The following is an 18,731-nucleotide window of genomic DNA, read 5'->3' on the forward strand; positions in this document are numbered from 1 at the left end:
CCAAACACGACAGTCCGATGGATATCCAAAGAGAAGTCTGCGGGGAAAAGAATACTATTGAAATTTCTACAAGGACAATGGGGTCCTGTATCATGTCCGCACCTGATCCATGATCATTTCTTCCTACCAACCTATGCCTGATGCGCCCAAACTCCAAGCCTAACAGTGGTATTCCATGCAATCGAGAATATACCCAAAAAGAAAGGGGGTATTGGTGCAGAATTGAACTGCATTTCTGTTTTGCGCAAATCCTTCGTGGAGCGATTTTTTCGTGTCCTTCGCTTTCGTAACTTTGGCCGAGGGGATACGCCGCAAACCTCGTCTTCGTTCACGATCCATTCAAGACCAGTCGCATGACATCCTCGTCGCATGACATCCTCCGGTTGTTGACGGCACCTATCCCAAGATCGTGACGTGCTCCAAGCTCCTCAAAGCCAATACTCGTTCGTCCCACGCCGCGGATTGATGTTCCTGCCGATGTGCGATTGTTCCACGAGATGTACACGGTACGAACTGACAGAATCAACTTCTCGGCCATCGAAACACTCTCTTGTGAACCACGCTCCACCAATTTTTCAATTCTGATCAATTTCTCTGACTTTGATCCACGTGGCGGACGGAGGATGTTGCAACTTCTTTGCGCCACGATTCACCGAAATTGAAATCAAGGAAGTGCATCCTTGATCTTTGCTTTCTGTACTGGAGTCAGTGACTTCGGGAAATTGACCTTGACTTGAATGATGAAGTCGCCTCTCTCATTCGGCTTCTTGCTAAGCGGCATACCCAAGCCTGGATACCTCTCTTCATACCCAGGCGGAGTGGGACCCGCTCCGTGGACGTTCAATTGTCTTCCATCGATTGTTGAGACAGTTCGCTTCCAACCTGTGAGGGCCTCTTTTAAACTTAGTTCGATGGTCGCCTGCAAGTCATCACCATCACGGGTGAGTGTTGCATGTGGTTTTTCTGTGACAATAAAATGCAAGTCTTGCGTTCCACCTTCTTCCTGATCCCCGACACCCGAGAATTTGATCTTGGAACCGGCCTTCAAACCAGGTTTGATGTCCATCTCCAGAATCTTGTCTTCGGTGGTTCTGTGTCCTTGAGCATTGAAGGTCTTTCTCTTGATCTTCATCTTCTTGTGAGCGCCTTTGAATAACTCTTCCAGAGTGACATGCAGTGGTCGTTCAACCACTGTGACTTCTGGGGTTTGAGGTCGGGGTTGCCGAGAAGGAAAGGTGCCGGTACTTCTCCTGCTTCCACCTCCTCGGGCACCTCCAAATGCACCACCGAGCAAATTGAAAATATCTTCGTCATCCACTCCACCAGTGCTGCGGCTAAAGTTTGAGAAGATATCGTTTGGATCTGAAAAACTGAATCCCGGAGTACCATTGGTGCTGAAATGGAATGATCTGGTCCCACCACCACCGGGCATTCCTCCAAAGCCGAATCCCTGAGGCATACCTCCTGGAAATCCACCACCGGGCATACCCTCAGGTCCTGGAGGTGGAGCTTGACCACCTCTCAGGAGGAATTCCAAGCCATAGTCATCATACACCTTTCTCTTCTCAGGATCTGAAAGAACCTCATATGCCTGAGAGACCTCTTTGAACTTTTCAGCAGCACTAGGGTTGTTTTTGTTCTTGTCTGGGTGCCATTTCAAGGCTGCCTTACGGTATGCTTTCTTGATTTCTTCTTGAGTGGCGGTCGGAGAGATGGAGAGGGCATCATAGAGTTTCGTTTCTGCTACCATGGCGAAATATTTGTGTGATTGGTCAAAGCTAAATGTGGTAGGTTGTAGGTACTGGGAAAGAAGAAGGACGAGTGAGAAAATAAAACAGAAGGGTGGAGGATGAGGCTGTATGGGTTGCTGAGGGAGAAAGGAAGGCCGAGTGCGGGATTTAGTCACGTGAAGTGATGGAATGCTCGAGTGAGATCCCAATGGGTCTGAGGGTCAAATTTTTACCGGTCCAGCATGTGCTCATTGACCAGCGGAATAAGAAAAAGTCATTGAAAGAAGAAAGGGTTTGATCGCAAGTGTGATCTGGCAAAATTACCGTGAAATTGGGCGCAGGTGAGCAATGACGCAGCAAAAGCGGGCAGGGATTCAGCCCCATGGAAGCTACCAGAAGCTTCGATTTGGGTGGAGCGCAGCCTTGGGTGGCCCGAGCGCCTGGTACGAGACATAGCCTCGTTCAACTGGGACCCTAACTAAAGAGCTTGCTTTCCAGTGAGATGACGATATGTCAAAATCTCTATGTCAATCGGGGTATATAGGAGAACTCCCCCTGATTCAATCCCCCCACTCACTGCTTCCACCTTGCCTCGACTGTCTTCTTTCTCACCAAGGGTCGAATAGCTAATACACCGACAGCAAGAGCCATAACTGTGAGCACCAGCTGGGTTTTGTTGAATCCCTTCCCAAGCATATCAAACGCATGGCTGGGAGTAATCTGGGTGCCAAAGACATCGTGTCCAAAGGCGAAAATTACACTGGTACTTTCCAGTAAACTTGGTGCGGCCATCACCTTCTTGATTCCCATCACCTCCCGAGAATGCGTTAGCAACCATTTGGGCTCCAACTCGAGAGCCGCTGAATATTTTACCAGACCTTCTTCGCGCTCAGTGGCGGTGGGGTCACGATCAACAGGTCTTCGGGCGTCGAGTATTTCCCGAGGAATGCCCACAATTGCATTTGAATTGGGCAGCGTCGCTAACAGCTGCCTCGTGGTGATTCCCTGGGAGGTCTGTGACACGGCCAGATGTGAAATTGGTTCAGCGACTGTAAATGCCCGAGAAATGACATGAGGTTTGGCACCCGCATCGACTGAAAACGACGAGAAATTCGTTCGAGAGGCCAAAGCCCCACGATCATTGGATCCTGAAGATTCGTAGAGTTCAGAAATAACGAGTTGCGTTGAAAGTGCCTTTGTAGTGGGATCTTCTCTCGTGAATGTATATGCAAGCCAGTTTTCTGACATAACAGCAGGCACTTCCGTGCCAGACAGGATGCCCTGATGAGATGAGGTGTAGAGAACGGCACCGGTGACGGCGTCCATCAGATATATCGTCAGTGCCGACTCTGATCGAGCAACCAGGAGAGCCACATTGGGTGACAGATATTTGTAAAGCACTGATCGGTCACCAAGAACCTTGCCAATCGAAGCGACGGGATCATGGTCCGCGCGAGAAACAGCACTTGTGATTGTCATTCCATCTTGAGGTTTCAGAATCCATGTTTTTTGAACATTCTGACCAATGCTCCAACCAATGGCTTTCCCATCATTACTGATGGTGACCAAAACATTGCCTTCTAACGCGCTGGCTGGAGCGAAATCCTCTGCTAGGCGAGGTATGCCATCGGGTCCAATCTTGATTGCGGCTGATGCAGGGCTGCCAGGGATGTGGACCAACTTTGAGACAGGGATCGTCCCTGGAAGATGCTCGATCAGCCGGCCCTGAGTAGCGTTCACCACTATCAAGCATCCATCGGACAGATAGACCGATGCTCTTCCATTCTCCACTGTCATTGACTTCATCTCAACGCCGTCGGAAATGTGGGAAGACAGGTCTGTTTGCCACTTGAGAGCACCGGCAGTGGAAGCATCAAGAGCTATCAATTCTTTACGGCCGGTACCAACTATCACCACTTTCGTGCCCACCAGATTTTGGCGGGCAATGGCGTCTGCGTCAGGGGACGGCTTGAAGAGAGTCTCCCACAGGCCTTGCAAGTATTGGGGGAGACTCATCAGATCAGTGAGATGTCGCTTGAGTCGATGGACGTAGGCGGTAAGAGGATTGATGGTCGACTCGATATCAAGCTCCTCCGCTAGAGCATCGGGGCCGCCATTCTCTGACCACGCAGCAATTTTAGCATAGGCCAACATCTCGGGCCTAGTCCACTGCAGTTCCCCATTGCGAATCAGAGACCAATCCCCGCTAGGAGAGAACTCGGCGATACGGACAGCGAAGCTAGCTTTTCCTCTCCCGACAACCTCAGCAACCGCGTGTGGTTGAGAGCTCCCAGGAGAAGTCTTGAAGTCTTTTTTCATCCAGCGACCCAGTTGCTCATGCGATTCTGAGGAATATAGAATGACTTCGGACTCCGTGCTGCGAGAAAAGAAGACGGTGGAATCGCTACTGCTCGCTGCAAATGTGCTTCGTTCGTCTGTGGCCGGTAAAGAGTATGCCTTTGTGGCATCACCAGATTTGGCGTCCACATGATAGACTTCCGCCCATTGCCAGTGTTTTCCTTTAATGTGAAGGAGGAAATGTGCTGCAGCACCGGGATGGCATGCATGATGCACGCTAATGTCCTCGATCGCGTCCCCGTGCTCGCCCAATTGGATTGCGACAGCTTTTGGATTGCTCAGCAGACTGAATTTGATTGACTTGAAGGGCTTCTCGGCGGAGATCAAGAACGGAAAACTGGAACAAGCGGCAGTAGCATATTGGCCATCGGCCCCCAATGCTTCTGAGTCCACTGCAATACTGGTCTGGCTGACCTCATGACCAGTGGCATTATCCAGGGTGACAACCTTCGCCTTGCTGCTGGCCAACAGACCGTGGGACTTCGTAACATAGTAGACATGTTTGGGGGATGTTGCAATCGATATGGAGGAGCCATGGGCGGTGCTGGAATCTACATACTGCCATTTCAAGCCGCTTCCGTCGCCAGCAATCCGGCTGAGGGTAGCGTGCGCATCCGAATGCAGAGGTGTCGCCAAAACCACAACATCCTGCCTAGCACCGGGGGAACCGGGAGTGGAAACGGGGAGAGCCAGCAACCCATGAATTGCGGTACCTTCAGGAACCATGTAATCCCATATCAATTTTCCATCTAGCGCATCCCAACATGCGACGGTCCTATCGTATCCGGTTATGAGTCGGCCATCTCTTTCTCCAGAAACCAAAAAGGAACTCGAGGTATTATCAACGGGTTGGCCTGCGAGTGCATGGCGCCACAACAACGAGCCATCTTTTGGATTGACGGCGCCCAGAACAGCCTTATCTGAAATCGTATAAAGGAGAGAAGCATTCGTAGAGGCGTGAGGTTTATGGAAGAAGGTGGTGTGAGGCAGCGGGCTGCCGAGAAGGGCATGGTGATAATCTATATGGAAGGCATCGTCGGCAAAGATGGCATTAGTTGAGAGAAACAAGAAAGATAGTACGAGAAGAACTCCATACCACCTCATCCTGCACTTCGAACCTGGATGTTCATACATGAACCTCCAATGCAGGGGTGAGGGGCTCTTTCTTTTGGGCTGTTGACGAAGTGCTACTGAATTCAAAGAGTTCTAGAATTCGATGTCACGTGACATGTGCCCCCTTTCTACTATGAACCACTTGGACTGCATTTCACTTCTAGTCTATCTTCCTGCCATCGAATTCTCAATAATGGTACTTGAACCGCGTGCTCGAGTGGTGACACTTATCATGTCAAGACAGATTTTGCCGCCCTGAGCTCTTTATCGTCTCGGCCAAGGGAAATTCCTGCCTGCCGTCAAAAGAGAGCCGGTAGGTTATGGGTGATTTTGGCGCTCTGAGGAAAATTACAGTCCAACGCAGGGTGCAGGGAAATTTCCCGCCGAATTTGGCGCCCTGTGCCGCCGCTTTGGGAGGGTTTCTTCCCTCAATGCCAAGGTCGCTACCCTGGAAACAGTAAGGGATCCGTCCAACTCCTCGAAAGCAACGGGCGCCTTTGACTACACAACCCCGACCATAATGCCTTGAGGACCTGGAGGGACGGTTTCTTTGGATTTCCTCCCACTGCCACCGAAAGAAACAGCCTTGTCCGACCTTCGGAAAATCGGCTCGAACCGCGTCCCATCTCTCATCTCCTTTCATGCACTCCAGCGACTCTACCCAACTTTGATGTCTAGATCCGACCTTCCTATTCTACTTGTCAGTAACGGCTTCGCATCATCTACCTTTATTAAAGCGTAGCGTTAGCGGAGCTTTTTTTATTGGTCCACACGGACAAGACGCAAAATGCATTTCAAACCTGTTGTTAGATGAATGTAACCTATGTAAACGCTCCTCATCATTACGTCAGCCTCATATTGTGCCATAATTGTATACACTTTCCCTTAACTCTATTCGAACCCACTCGATGACAATGTGTCCTGGGCAATCATATCATTGCAAGGGTTGAAGCGGAGGTCTTCGATTACCCTATCGCCACAGTCGTAGATTTTCGTGGCAACATCTTTAGAGCACGTACCGAGAGGACGCTGGCTTTGAGAAGGGGACCACAAGTCAATAGTGGAGTATGCGTAAGTGATTTTTTGGTCGAGGGGTTGGTGGGATTGACCGTTCGGTTTCCTCTTCGGTAAGATGCAACAGACGAGTTTATAGCTTTATCTGTCGCGGCTCTTGATTCTTCTCGAGCTCGCTTTGTTTGACTAGCGTGCATGGACGGTTTTGCTGCCACTAGTCGAGAATTGAAAGCTATTTTCGGGGCCAAGACAGCTGCAGCGTTCTACAATGCAAGATCCTTCTGAAAAGGAGTACTAGAGCCCCTTTATCAGTCTCTCTGATAGATGAGAGAATTGCCCATTCTACACCCTATTCTTGTGTTACAGGCAATTCCTCTTCACTACGTGCTAGTGACACCCTGTAAACCCTGTGCATGTTACAAAAACTTGCGGGGTCTTTTGGGGAACCGATTATCCTGGGTATCCTGGGTATCCTGGGGAATTTCCACTTCCTTTCTCTTCGATCGGATATTGCTTGCTTCCTCTTCCTGCGCTTCGATATCAACCGCTCCGCGTTCTTTTCCTACCTTATCCACACCCTGTTCCTGCACACTGGCCTCACTCCATTCCGCACTCGCTCTCCCTTCTTGCTCAAATTCTTCATATCTGAAGCCTTCCCGAACCATATGGAATAATTTATTTCTTAGAGAGAGTTGGTCAGCCAGAGTTTCGCCCATTTTTATTGAGGCAAAGAACCGCTCGCTCGAATCTGTAGCATTCATGTACTGTAAGCAGCCAAAGACGGTGTAATCATATCCTCGCGAATGGATTGCCCATAAATCAGGTCGCAGTCCACTTTCGCTGCGCATCACTTGAACAAGTGGAGCGTGAGCCTGGTTGCTTCTAACCACACCTAGATCGAAGAGGAGGAACAGGATCGGGTTCGTCATCTGATTAAAGACAAATTTCGTGGGCTTGCGCTCAGAGCTGATCGCCTTCGATTTGCCGAGATTCGACGTTTCCGGGCTGATATTCTTAAAGTCCTCCTGGAAGATCTCTCGAGGTGTTGTGGCTTCTTTCTTATTCTTCACCTGTACTAAGATGACTCCGTAATTCGATGGGTCGAGCTCCTCATCCTCCGAGCCATAGTACACGGGAATAAGCAGGTCATATGTTTCCTGGTTCCAAGATAGCTGCATCGCAGCGCTTCGGCGCAATAGGTCGCGACATAATGCAGGAATGACCTCGGGGGTAATCTGTTCATCGGCTGGTACAAAATGAGTGAAGTTCATTCGGGCTTCATGTATCTGCTCTGGTATCTTTCGAATTGTATCGTGATGATCTCGAGCATATAATGCCTTGAGAAAATGGGACACAGAAAAGGTTGGTGCAAATTTCGGGACACGGTGTAATCGAATACTTCGAGCCCATCGAACCCAATCGTGTGCCAGGATCAACACTAACCGAGCATAGAGTTCTCCTTTGCGCCCCTTTTCTATCAATCCTTTCTCAAGAAGCTCCTCACAGAGTGTTTCAATGCTACGCGACCAGTTAGCGGCGCAGAGATACTCCATTGCTGCCCTGGCTAAGACAGGCTCTGCTGGCGTCACTGTGTCCATCACTCCGGTCTCATGATCCATAGATATAACCACCCTCATGAAAGAATTCACAGCAGTCCTTGTGAGAGGGATGGTGCAGGGGTTCTGTAGACATACATCCAAAGCGAGACGAAAGGACAGCGCAGCAAATACGTGATTCCGGTCGGATGCATTGTAGTTTCCCCCTTGCTGGCCGCCAATGAGCTTTAATTTGGCCAATTTGATCATATCATGGCCCTCATTTGCATATGCATGCCAAAGAGGCCTGCCGAATTGGGCCATGTGCTTTAGCTCCGCAAATGTCTTCAACGGCTTAAGGAGCTCCTCTTTTCTTAGTATTGGATTCTGCATCTTTCGTCTGTCCTCGATGTCGAGCTGAAAACTCACAAATGGGGGAAATCGCATCAGTTCAGTGTTGGTCTCTGTGAGGCTCTCACGAGCGGAGGTGTCTATAAGGTAATTGCCAGTCCGGATGATATTTTTCGGCGGTACAAGGTGTCCGATGAGAGATTCTGTTGAGAGGAAAAAAGACCACGCACGAAACTTCTTCAGACAACTGATGATTCGATTAAGCGCCACATAGAGTCCGGTGTTTGGTTCGTCAGACGGCCGCATTCTCATTAAACTTGACGCCTCGTCAAACACGATTACTAAGAGTGGGCCCGTTTTGCTTGTGCCTCGACATTGTTGAAGGATTTTCATTAGGTTTTTGGCAGCATTTAGAAGACCGTTTAAGGGATTGGGCTGATGTACACTATGCGCCATTTCGAGTTGATGATGGTGAACCTTCGACGGCCTGTCATCGTCGAACTTCCCCATCCAATCCCAGTTGGAAATTAACTCTTGAGCGATAACTCGAGCTCTCTTGACTACTGAATCGCAGAACTCGATGCGTATCTTGGGCCGTTGGCTCTTGGCGTCTTGAGCATTGATAGTTGGTTCGAGTGTTGCCATCTCTGTATGCCTACCACCTGCAAGCTCTTCTAGAGTCATCATCGTAAAGGGCTGGCTCTCCACCCAGGTACTAACTGATAAGATTGAATTAGTGAGAGTTTCGATGAAAAAGCATCGGCAACGTACATGTCTCGAAACTGGCTTGGAGTAACGCTGTAGCGAGAGCGTGATTCCACGCTACAGCTGCTCTCCTCTCCAGAAAATCACTAGATCTCTCCTGTCGACTGATAGGCCCGGGGATGTTGGCTGGCGGCGGGTCGCGCAGGAATAATAGTATCTCTTCATCAGGAGGTGGAAAGCCGGAAGTCCCAGACTCACGAAGAATGAAGTTGATCATCGGACAGCATTGGCCGAAAGCATCTGCTAATCTTGATTTACCCATACCACTGCTCTGAACGAATACTAAGGTCTTTGCGTAATATTTGCTCACATCGAGTAGCTGGTATCGCCGAATAAGGTCCTGTAGCGCAACTAAGGAGTGCGGAAAATAGACGTTGTTCCAGTCTTTTTGCAGAGCACGAAGGACAGCACTTGTCTGAGAGGGGGAACGTACGAAGGCGACATTGGCTGTTCCCTTCTTGGTTCGACTCGGAAACAACCTCTTGAACTCTTCCGGGTGGTTTTTCTCTAACCACTGGTGTAGCTCGTCCGAAGTCATCATATATTTTATCTTCTCTTCGAACTCTTTCGGGAACGTTTTCTCCAGCCAGCGGAGCAGCTCCACCATACTTATATCTTTTGGCTCTTCTTCTGTTGTAACAGACTTTGCCTGGGAGGCTTGAGAGCTTGACCAGGTGCTCATATTGATGATATCTAGAATAGCGGGACATGACGAGAAGAGATGCAGGAAGAATCAGGCGATGAGAAGACGGTCGATTGATTCTAGTGGACTGTTCAGTCTGTTGAATGATTGGTTCTGTCCATCTCTCTCAGAGAGTAGAAAGGTCGAGAGGTGCAAGTTGCCTTAAACACCATAAGAGTGGCGTAGCGAACGCGACACGCCAAGCCAAGAATAGGTAACCCCGCAGGTGTGATTTCCTGGGCTACAGATGCGGTATCACGTGCCAAAAAGTCCTAGAATTCGTTGAGCCGAGCCACGGTAGCCACTTATGTCGTTTGATTGAAAGCGTAAGCTTTCAATTAAATCCCGACCCCCCCGCACGTGACCTTACCATGGGCCAAAAGAAAAACGCGCGGTAACGTGACTTCGCGCACCCCCGGCCGTTCGGGCGCGTGTCGACAAGCGCGTTTTGTAGACCTCTTCTTCCACTCTAACCTTTGCATCCAAAACAGCGAACCAATGGCTTCCAAATTTTGCTCGGCGTGCCTCCAAAAACGCCTCCTCTCTTCTTTTCTGGCAGATCCGTCTAATCCGAATAGTATGATTCGGGTTACTTGTGTTAATTGCCGTGATCGAAATGCTCGACTGCGTGAGAAGAAGAGGAAAGCTCTCTCGTCGCTTGATCCTAACGTGCCTTCGAAAAGACCGGCGATTAGTCGTACGCTCGGGACTCCTTCGATCCCTCTTCCTCATGGGCGATTCGAAACCCGCTCGGATGCCTCTACACGCTCTCTCTCTCCACCCGAATCACAGCCGCAACCTCCAGACGCTCTTTCGATCCCTCTTCCTCATGAACAATCCCGACCCCGCCCGGAAGCCTCTACACGCTCTCTCATAAGCCCCATGTATCGATATTTGCTAGATATATCGCCGATATCGTTGTCGGCTTTCCTAATTGGGTATACCGTTGTCTACTTCATGGGCCCTAGACTGGATCCGACGAGGGATATCGTACGGCACAGGACACCGTGATCAACATCGTCTACACACGGTCCATAGACTGGATCCGATGGACGATATCGTACGGCATAGGACACCGTGATTAAACATCGTCCCCACGTGATCCATGGACTGGATCCGGTCAGGGCGGTCTGGCAGACCAAGGCGGCATTCTACCCATTCCTGAGTGGGCCGTGGATTGGATCCGATGGAGTTAGCCAACTAGAGCACGTGATTGGGTGTCGGACTATAGATTTTCCGGGCTACGGCCGCGCTCTACCCATTCCTGGGTGGGCCGTGGATTGGATCCGATGGGGTCAACTACAGGATTACGTAATACTCGGATTATAGATTTTCCGGAGGCTTGGCTAATCACGTGACACGAGGGCCCGAGGGTTGGCCCGTGGACTGGATCCGATGGCGCCAGAGTCGTCGGATTATAGATTTTCCAGATCCCGAGGGGTCGCAATCACGTGAATCGTCGTACGGCCGCATGTGGTGCGCCGTCAAGAGTTGCTAAGGCCAATGTGGCCGGCTCAATCACGAGGCCGGGGGTTTGGGGGCGGCCCCTAGTTGGTCGACGAAATCAATCACATGATCTCGCGATGGGTGCGCGATGGGTGCGCGCCTCCGGATTTCCTCGACACGTTGCCCACCCTCTTCCTCCTGTCATGTCTGACGAAGATGCCAAATACTGTCTCCAAAAGCGTCTTCTCTCCTTCTTTCTCGAAGATTGCCCCCCCCCCTTCCTGGGAGCAAGGTCTTCTTTGACCTGTATCACCTGTCGCGACAAGAATTGCCAAGACCCGTGTGATGGGCCCAATCACGTGCGTCAATGGCTTGGCACCGTTGCAGCTACTGGTCACTTCCACTCAACCGAGAACCTCCGAACGCAGTGAGGCCTGGGGGTTTGGGGACTAGCCCCATAAAAGACAACTTCCGTCAAATACAGAAAGCTACGCTTTCACCCCCGAGAATATCCTATCCGCGGCCCCTAGTACTCATAGTTCCTCCGACTCCAAACCCATGTGATGCCCACACGGTGTGAAACGTGACACTGGGAGAGGCGAGGCAGACTGTCAAACAGCTGGTGCCTAGTGCCAAGAACCTCTATTCTAGGGGGGCTTCCCCCTCCATTGTTGCAATCTACACGCGAGTTTTCACCTCTTCTATCCGCATCTCGACATTTACAAACCAAAGGCTAGTTCTCGCCTACTCGACTTCAGGCACCATTGACCGGGAGCCTTCATCCAAACGGGAGAGGAGTTGCCGAGCGTCATCGCACCTGCAAACCCGGGCAGTTTCATTCCTTTCAGGGGTCTGAACACGCAAAAAGAGGCCGGATCTCCCGATATTTGTTTGGACTGTTTGCTCGAGCTGGGGAGGATGCATCGCAGGTAATCTCGATACAGAGGGTGCTCATTGTCGAATCTTTACTGTAAAAGTACCCTGCTTGGTGATTAGCGTCAACTACCTTAAAGTCCCTCAGGTAAAAGTAGACGATATCATTCAGCTAAGTTCATCGGCGGTTCTATGGGTCAGTCCATGTCCCATTTATCTGGCGTCGGTGCGCTGACACGAAAAAGTGTCACAACAAAGCAAAAGAGTTACGTGATGATCCATCAAAGACCATTCTTTGTGGAGGCTCTGCTGGCGCTTTCCTCTGCGCGCAGGTGACATATCACTTCACGTCCCAAAGGCGATAACAACTCAGTGATAGGATGCGTTCTCTTGTTTGCTGTGGCCCTTCATTGGGAGTACAACGGCAAATACAGACACATGTACACCACGTTAGAAACATTAGAACTCCCGGTTTCGGTATCGAACTTATCAAGTTTATTTGGTGTAAGTAGGATTTAAATATCCATACGTGGCCTTCAGTAACAAAAAGCAGCATATTACGATATCGATTTCAACAGTCCACGACACTTTCCGCTGCCGGCAGACGATCTCTCCAAGTTCCCTCCTTGCTATATTGTCACGGCCGAAAGGACTGTTCCCGAGATGGCTGCACACTATTGGAATAGAGGCCTGAGGAAAGCAGCGTTAGAAGCAAGATTGACCACTATGCAGTCTCCCCAACTACTTCCACGCCTTTCCCAGTCTGACCGTTGCTCATGAGATGATGGCTAAAACGGTTGAAGGAGCAAGATTCGTACTGGGGGAGCAAATAAAGACAGTTGACTCTGCAATTGACAGACGAATTAAATTTGTTTGAAAGCAACCCCCTCAGCCACGTCGGGTCGATCGAGATCTGGAGCCCATTCGGACCAGCCAGACTGTCAAGACATGGAGAAGTGTTCTACCTCGGCCGCGAAAGGTTGAATGGGATATCCAGCTTTCCAAATCCCCCCCGTCTCAATCACGTGCCAAGGATGCTGCGTGGTTCGATCCACCCTGAAATGTGTATCAAGACACAATGAGACTCATGGTGTAAAAAGGCGACTACACAATTTCAAAAATGACAGAAACGTTAGAAACATGGTTGGACGGAAGTGAGGAGCAACACCAGCTAAATCAAGCAGAACATTTCCGTCACCAAAGCATTGTGTCCAGAAAACACGTGCAGAATGCCGGTAGGGTCTAGAATTCTGGAATGGCACATATCAGAACCGGCATGCCCGAAGCAAAATCATCATCCTTATTTCCCAGCCTTGTCCTTGTGCTAATGTCTCACCGCTTCTCTGCTAACATTGGTCTTTTCAATCATGGCCATTTCTACTAGCTTCTACTCTTCTCTTTTGGCCTCGTTTTTTGATTACTCTTTGTCTCCATCTCTCCTCGTGCTTGTCTGGGGATCTTTTTGGTCTTCTAAGCCTCTCTTCCGATTTGCTTAGTTTGCTCGGTCAGTTCTTTGGCGTGCTCGGTGTCTCCTGGACGAGATTCCGTCATTTACGGGTGTGAGAAGGTTTTCGAAGGTGGAAGACTCTGTGAAGCCAGATTGGTTTCGTCGCCAATCTGCCAAAGTCCCAATCCATACGGCTACTACTCGGTCGGAGCTTTGCTCGTCTCTCTGAGTACTTGGGTGAAATATAGATGGCTGTTCCGGAAGTATCCTTACCGAGCCGTCATCGGTCCAACATTCAAAGACCGTAGTCGAATGCCGGAGACCAACGGGTGATGGGCCGAAGTTTTTGCAGACCAGCCTATGAACACGATTTGCCTGATCCGAGTCCCCAACTTCCATGACCAAAAGTTTCGCGCCCACACCATGAGCAAGCTTCATCAGCGGCCAGTAAAATAGGTCCGCTACACGATTAGAAGCTGCTTTAGTGGAAGGCACGTTCGATATTCGAGGTACGAGGGCTGATTTTGGCTCATATTTTCGAACACTCGACTCCGTTTTGCCTCCGGGTGCATAGTCTTTGGGAGAAACATATGGAGGGTTTGAGATGACTACGTCCCACGATTTGGTTGGGTCGAAATCCGCTCGACCTGGGAAACTGCTATTGAATGTCTCACGAATCTTATCCCAGTTTTCACCAAATTGACTTGTCGTCTTTGCCAATTCTAGAACATCCCCATATCGGAAGGAAATCTCCTGCGCGGCGTCCGAATGTAGCAGTCGCTTCGAGATATTGTGTTTCAAGTTGTCTTGAGCCAGGAGGATGCAATCTCGACTGGCATCGACACCGAGAATCTCGAGGTCCACATCTGAAAGTGAGAGAGATGATGGGTCTGATTGTGATTCCGGTGGTTTGAGTATTGAATGAAGGAGCAGTGCTATGCAGCCTGATCCAGTACAAAGATCCAGTATTTTCAACTTCTTTCGTTCTTTTGATTTGTGCTCAATCCCACCGTCGTGGGGGGAAAACGCCGAGATAAGTAGTTTGGCAACCAGTTCGGTGTATGTTTCGGTCTCGGGTCTTGGGATCAAGACGCCCTTGTGACATAGGATATCAAGGTTTCCAAAAGGTTGATGACCGAGAATGTATTGCAGTGGCACTCCTCTAGATCGCTTGTCGACGTTGGCGGCCAGAACTCTTCGGTATTGGACATCATTTCCCTTATACACTATTCTGCCCGTTGCTTTATTGACTTGTAATGTGTGGCACGTGTTGAGACCCTTTAGATGAAATTTTGGCGTTCGTTCGCCTATGCCTCCAGTCTGCTCGGGTTTTGTTGAACTTGATTTGACTATGCGCGGGTTCTTAGGTGAATGTTCTCGTCGCGGAGGTAGCATATTTGCTTTGACACGATGAACGCGGGGTCCATGGCTTGTGTCGCGCATTGAGGCGACTGTACCACTGTCGCGGGCATGTTCTCGGAGCCATCGAAGCTCGTTCCGAGCCGAGGGAAGGTCCCGACATACTCGCAGAAGGAGAGGGAGGAGAGTATTTTGACAGGCAGCCTGGCGGATCAAGGCTGGGGAGAGACGTGGCATTCGAAACGCATAATGTCAAATGGTCTGCCTTTGCAGACGGCGATGTTAAACAGCGGCGCCGGATTCGTTGGGGCAACCAATGTAGTGTCTGACAACCGGTAATTTTGGAGAAAAATGCTGGAAGTTCATTGTCAGACCAAAATCTTTTAAAGGACCTATCTTGGGCTTGTCGTCGACCATCTCCGTCAATAGTCTTCTTTCCTCGACATGGAGACTTGCCAGCGGATGATGATCATATTGCCTCCGCATGTTGATGTCTATATCCCAAGGTAGGCTATTTTATCGTACAGGTTGTGGCGCCGCCATCACATCATCCATCACTCCTCTCCATTGCTCAATATGGTCAAAAAGGTCCTAGTTGGATACGGAATTGACGTTGACGCCGTCAGCGGCTGGATCAACACTCAAACTGGTCAAGCTGCTGATGTGACCAACATATCTCGCGGCGTATTTGGGGCCACCGTGGGTACCGATAGGCTGCTCAAGTTATTCGATAACAACAAAATCAAAGCAACCTGGTTCGTTCCTGGCCATTCAATCGAGTCATTCCCTAAACAGATGGCGAAGGTAAGAGATGCTGGACACGAAATGTAAGTGCTTTGATTTGTCTGGACCGCGGTCACCGCCTCTCTGATACAAGGAAAGATCGCTTCATGGATACACCCACGAATTTGTCTCCCAACTCTCCGCTCAGCAGGAACGCGATGTGTTGCAGAAGTCGATTGAGGTCATCACGGCTTTTACCGGCAAAATCCCCAGAGGCTGGACGGCACCTGCATGGACGCCATCACCCAACTCAGTCAAGCTGCTTGAAGAATTTGGTCTAGAATATGATCATTCATTCATGCACCACGACTCTCAACTGTACTATCTCCCGTACCCCCCGGAGACCTGGAAAGAGACAGACTACAAAAATCTCTCGGCGGGTGATTGGATGGCTCCAATGTCTGTGCTGCGGACATCTTCCATAGTCGAAGTCCCAGCCAACTGGCACGTCGACGACTGGCCAGCTTTCCAACCATTGCGTGGACAAGGTTCCTCGGGCTTTGTTGACCCCCACCACATCGAAAGATTTTGGCAAGAGCAATTCGAATTCTGTTATCGAGAATACGAACATTTTGTGTTTCCTATCAGCATTCATCCTCAAGTTAGTGGGAAGCCACAGATTGTTTTGATGCATGAGCGACTGATCGAATGGATCAATCAGCATGAGGGAGTGGAATGGTGCACATTTGAAGAGATGGCCAACCAATTCAAAATGGGAAAGATGCAGGGGGTGGAGGTTGAAGGAGGTGTTGACCTGTAGGGCCAACAAAAGGTTGGGCTTTCAATGAGCGGCCAGCGCTGTGTGACGAAGAAGGACATGCATGAAGTATGAGGAGATAAACCATTATAGTAGGAGGGAGCATGCCTGCTGTAGAAAGCTGGGGCTCCATGCAGACGTAATTTCCCAAAAAGCCTCAGCACATTCGAGAAGACATGAAAATCTCTCCAGAAACACTAGTTTAGTGGGCTCGCACGCAGCGTTGAGGAGTCCAAACTGTACCTGGCATTGATCTCTGCATGCCTGACCCTGTAGGGGCTTCTTTCCACCCGGATTCCCGGTGTCGATGCCCTCGTCCCCAGGCGTCGACCAGAAGTTACTCTTGATCCTCTGTAAATTTCCTGCCAATCAGTCGTATCCGAGGACGCATCCTCTATTTCTATCCTCACAGCTCCCCGTATTCTCGTTTCATGTCACCATCCTCCACATTGCCTCCCAAGGTGATCGTATTCAAGCGGGTAAGAAAGAGCGGGAGATGGCGCCGATACTCCCGAAGCGAGTCAGCTTGATCCCTGAATGCCGTCGCGAATTATGCTCAAAGCAGCGTTAGATTAGGAATCAAGCTGCGCGTGGGAAAAAGAAAGAGTGAAAGACAGAGAGGCCAAAAGACTGTGCAGAGACCCAGGGGGCGGGAAGTTGGCGCCGTCAGCCTGCTCACCGCTTTTCTGGACCTCAACTTCTCACACTCTTACAGACTGTTAATGCAAGCAAACAATGACACGAAAAAGACTGGATAGACCGATGCTTCATTCTTTCCCACGTCTGAAGGCCTTACCAGAGACGGCGGAAACAAAAAAATCGGGCGTACGACATGTCGTCGGTCCAGAAAGTCACTCCATTGGGCAACCCACTCTCACCCCTACACCCCACAACATGACACCGAATTTTCGGTTTTATGCTTGTGACTGTGGATGCCTTGAACCCGGCCTGGCCTTGCCTTGCATGATGCATCGCATTGCAGACAACACGAAAAGCAGCGGTATCCCCCATACCCTTGGTGTGTGGATGGCTCTCGATTCTGGTCTTGTGCACGGTACCGAAACGCCACACAGTCACCGCATCTTCGACGGCTGACACAGAGAGGAAACACGAAAGACTGATCTCCCAAGCCCTGGTATACCGAATCTCATATGACGGCGTCACCGATGCCGTCGGTACCTGCATAAAAAGCCCCTCGTCTCTTGTACGCCATTTCCATTCCTCTCTTCATCACATTCCATTTCCTCTGTCGTCTACATCCCACAGTTGAAACAACATTCCAGTGGCCTTTTGCTCCGAGCACCGCAACATCTTACCTCCTCTTTCGTCAACGGAATTCACCAAGATAATGGAGTCTCCAATCAACATGGGACGAGGCCACTACGATGTCGCTGGCATCCTGAAACCGATTGGCCCTCAAAGGCCATCTCCCAAGTGAATGGAGAAAAGGGGAGATTCAAAGATGCCAATGACCGGTCGATCATCATCTCTCACGGTCCAGGCCACTGGCATCCAGCTCGATCATGCAATCTCCAATCGAGCAACAATCAGCAAGACCAGCGACACCATGTGTCATAGATCAAAAGCGAAAAGAACCAATCCTGTCTACCTATTCAGTTTTCCGGAGCCTCTCTTTGCCTACTCGCCTGTGAAGGGACCGACCACTCGGATCAGTATTCATAGACGAGACAAGACGGCCCAATGCAATACCATTCCAATTAAAGAAACGCTGCACACAATACGTACGCAATACATACACTTCTTTGGCCCCCGGGGTCATCATTCAGTATTCCTGGACCCCAGGCCCGTACTCCATTCCATACACAATCCATTCTTTGACAAAGTGAATCCTATTATACTATCTTTGTAAAACCTTTCAGCCTCACGTCCTTGGCTCAGCAACGGAGGAAAACTCAAATCTGACAACACAGCAAGCTGCATGATTTGACATAATCTCATCTTTTTCCCATTGTCTCCTGGCAAGCAACCATTGAGAGCAGAAGACGAGCAATTCCCGGATTCGACACCCAGCTGAGGTGACATGATGTCTTCCGGCTCGACTCTTGACGTCAATGGAAATGCACCTTTTACATCCATGCGAGCTGAACGAGCCTCGAGCATGAATGAGATGATACGGTGTCTTGCCCAGCGGTGATGAGTTGGCATCAAATGCTCAGCCCACGTTTTTCTTCCTTACACATATATGTGCTACACTTCTCAATCTCGCCACTCACTCATCTGCCCACCCACACTCCATCACAGCCTAGGGATCTGATCTGATCTCACACCACAAAGTCCAAGCACCTCGCTTACACCTACACGGCTCGCGGTTAACGGCTCGGGTCGGATTTCGATCTGACTCCTCTCAGACGACGACCCAGAGCCTCAATTCATGGCGTTGACACAACTTCGGCGTTCTGGTCTGAGGAATGAAATCGGGTTCTTGGATTCTACCGGAAAATTTGAAATGAAATGAAGCGAAGTGAACCAGTCAACAACACGGAATCAAGGAAGATAA

The 18,731-nt window shown here is 49.9% G+C and overlaps 4 protein-coding genes across 4 annotated transcripts; 1 reads left to right on the plus strand and 3 right to left on the minus strand.

Annotated features, from left to right (window-relative positions):
* Window positions 1-664: 664 nt before the first annotated feature.
* Window positions 665-5,192, minus strand: Z518_00570 (uncharacterized protein; the record flags this gene model as incomplete). The annotated part of the gene is made up of 2 exons (XM_013421172.1): window positions 665-1,801; window positions 2,343-5,192. 2 exons carry the CDS (start codon window positions 5,190-5,192, stop codon window positions 665-667), a joined length of 3,987 nt encoding a protein of 1,328 aa, XP_013276626.1.
* A 1,439-nt stretch (window positions 5,193-6,631) lies between these two features.
* Z518_00571 (uncharacterized protein) lies at window positions 6,632-9,548 on the minus strand (the record flags this gene model as incomplete). The annotated part of the gene is made up of 2 exons (XM_013421173.1): window positions 6,632-8,820; window positions 8,873-9,548. 2 exons carry the CDS (start codon window positions 9,546-9,548, stop codon window positions 6,632-6,634), a joined length of 2,865 nt encoding a protein of 954 aa, XP_013276627.1.
* A 3,811-nt stretch (window positions 9,549-13,359) lies between these two features.
* Window positions 13,360-14,910, minus strand: Z518_00572 (uncharacterized protein; the record flags this gene model as incomplete). The annotated part of the gene is made up of 1 exon (XM_013421174.1): window positions 13,360-14,910. The coding sequence occupies one exon, from the start codon at window positions 14,908-14,910 to the stop codon at window positions 13,360-13,362; it is 1,551 nt and encodes a 516-aa protein (XP_013276628.1).
* A 339-nt stretch (window positions 14,911-15,249) lies between these two features.
* Z518_00573 (uncharacterized protein) lies at window positions 15,250-16,216 on the plus strand (the record flags this gene model as incomplete). The annotated part of the gene is made up of 2 exons (XM_013421175.1): window positions 15,250-15,500; window positions 15,556-16,216. The coding sequence occupies 2 exons, from the start codon at window positions 15,250-15,252 to the stop codon at window positions 16,214-16,216; spliced, it is 912 nt and encodes a 303-aa protein (XP_013276629.1).
* Between the last annotated feature and the right edge of the window lie 2,515 nt (window positions 16,217-18,731).

The sequence above is a fragment of the Rhinocladiella mackenziei genome (genome assembly GCF_000835555.1).
Source record: "Rhinocladiella mackenziei CBS 650.93 unplaced genomic scaffold supercont1.1, whole genome shotgun sequence".
Lineage (NCBI taxonomy): Eukaryota > Fungi > Ascomycota > Eurotiomycetes > Chaetothyriales > Herpotrichiellaceae > Rhinocladiella > Rhinocladiella mackenziei.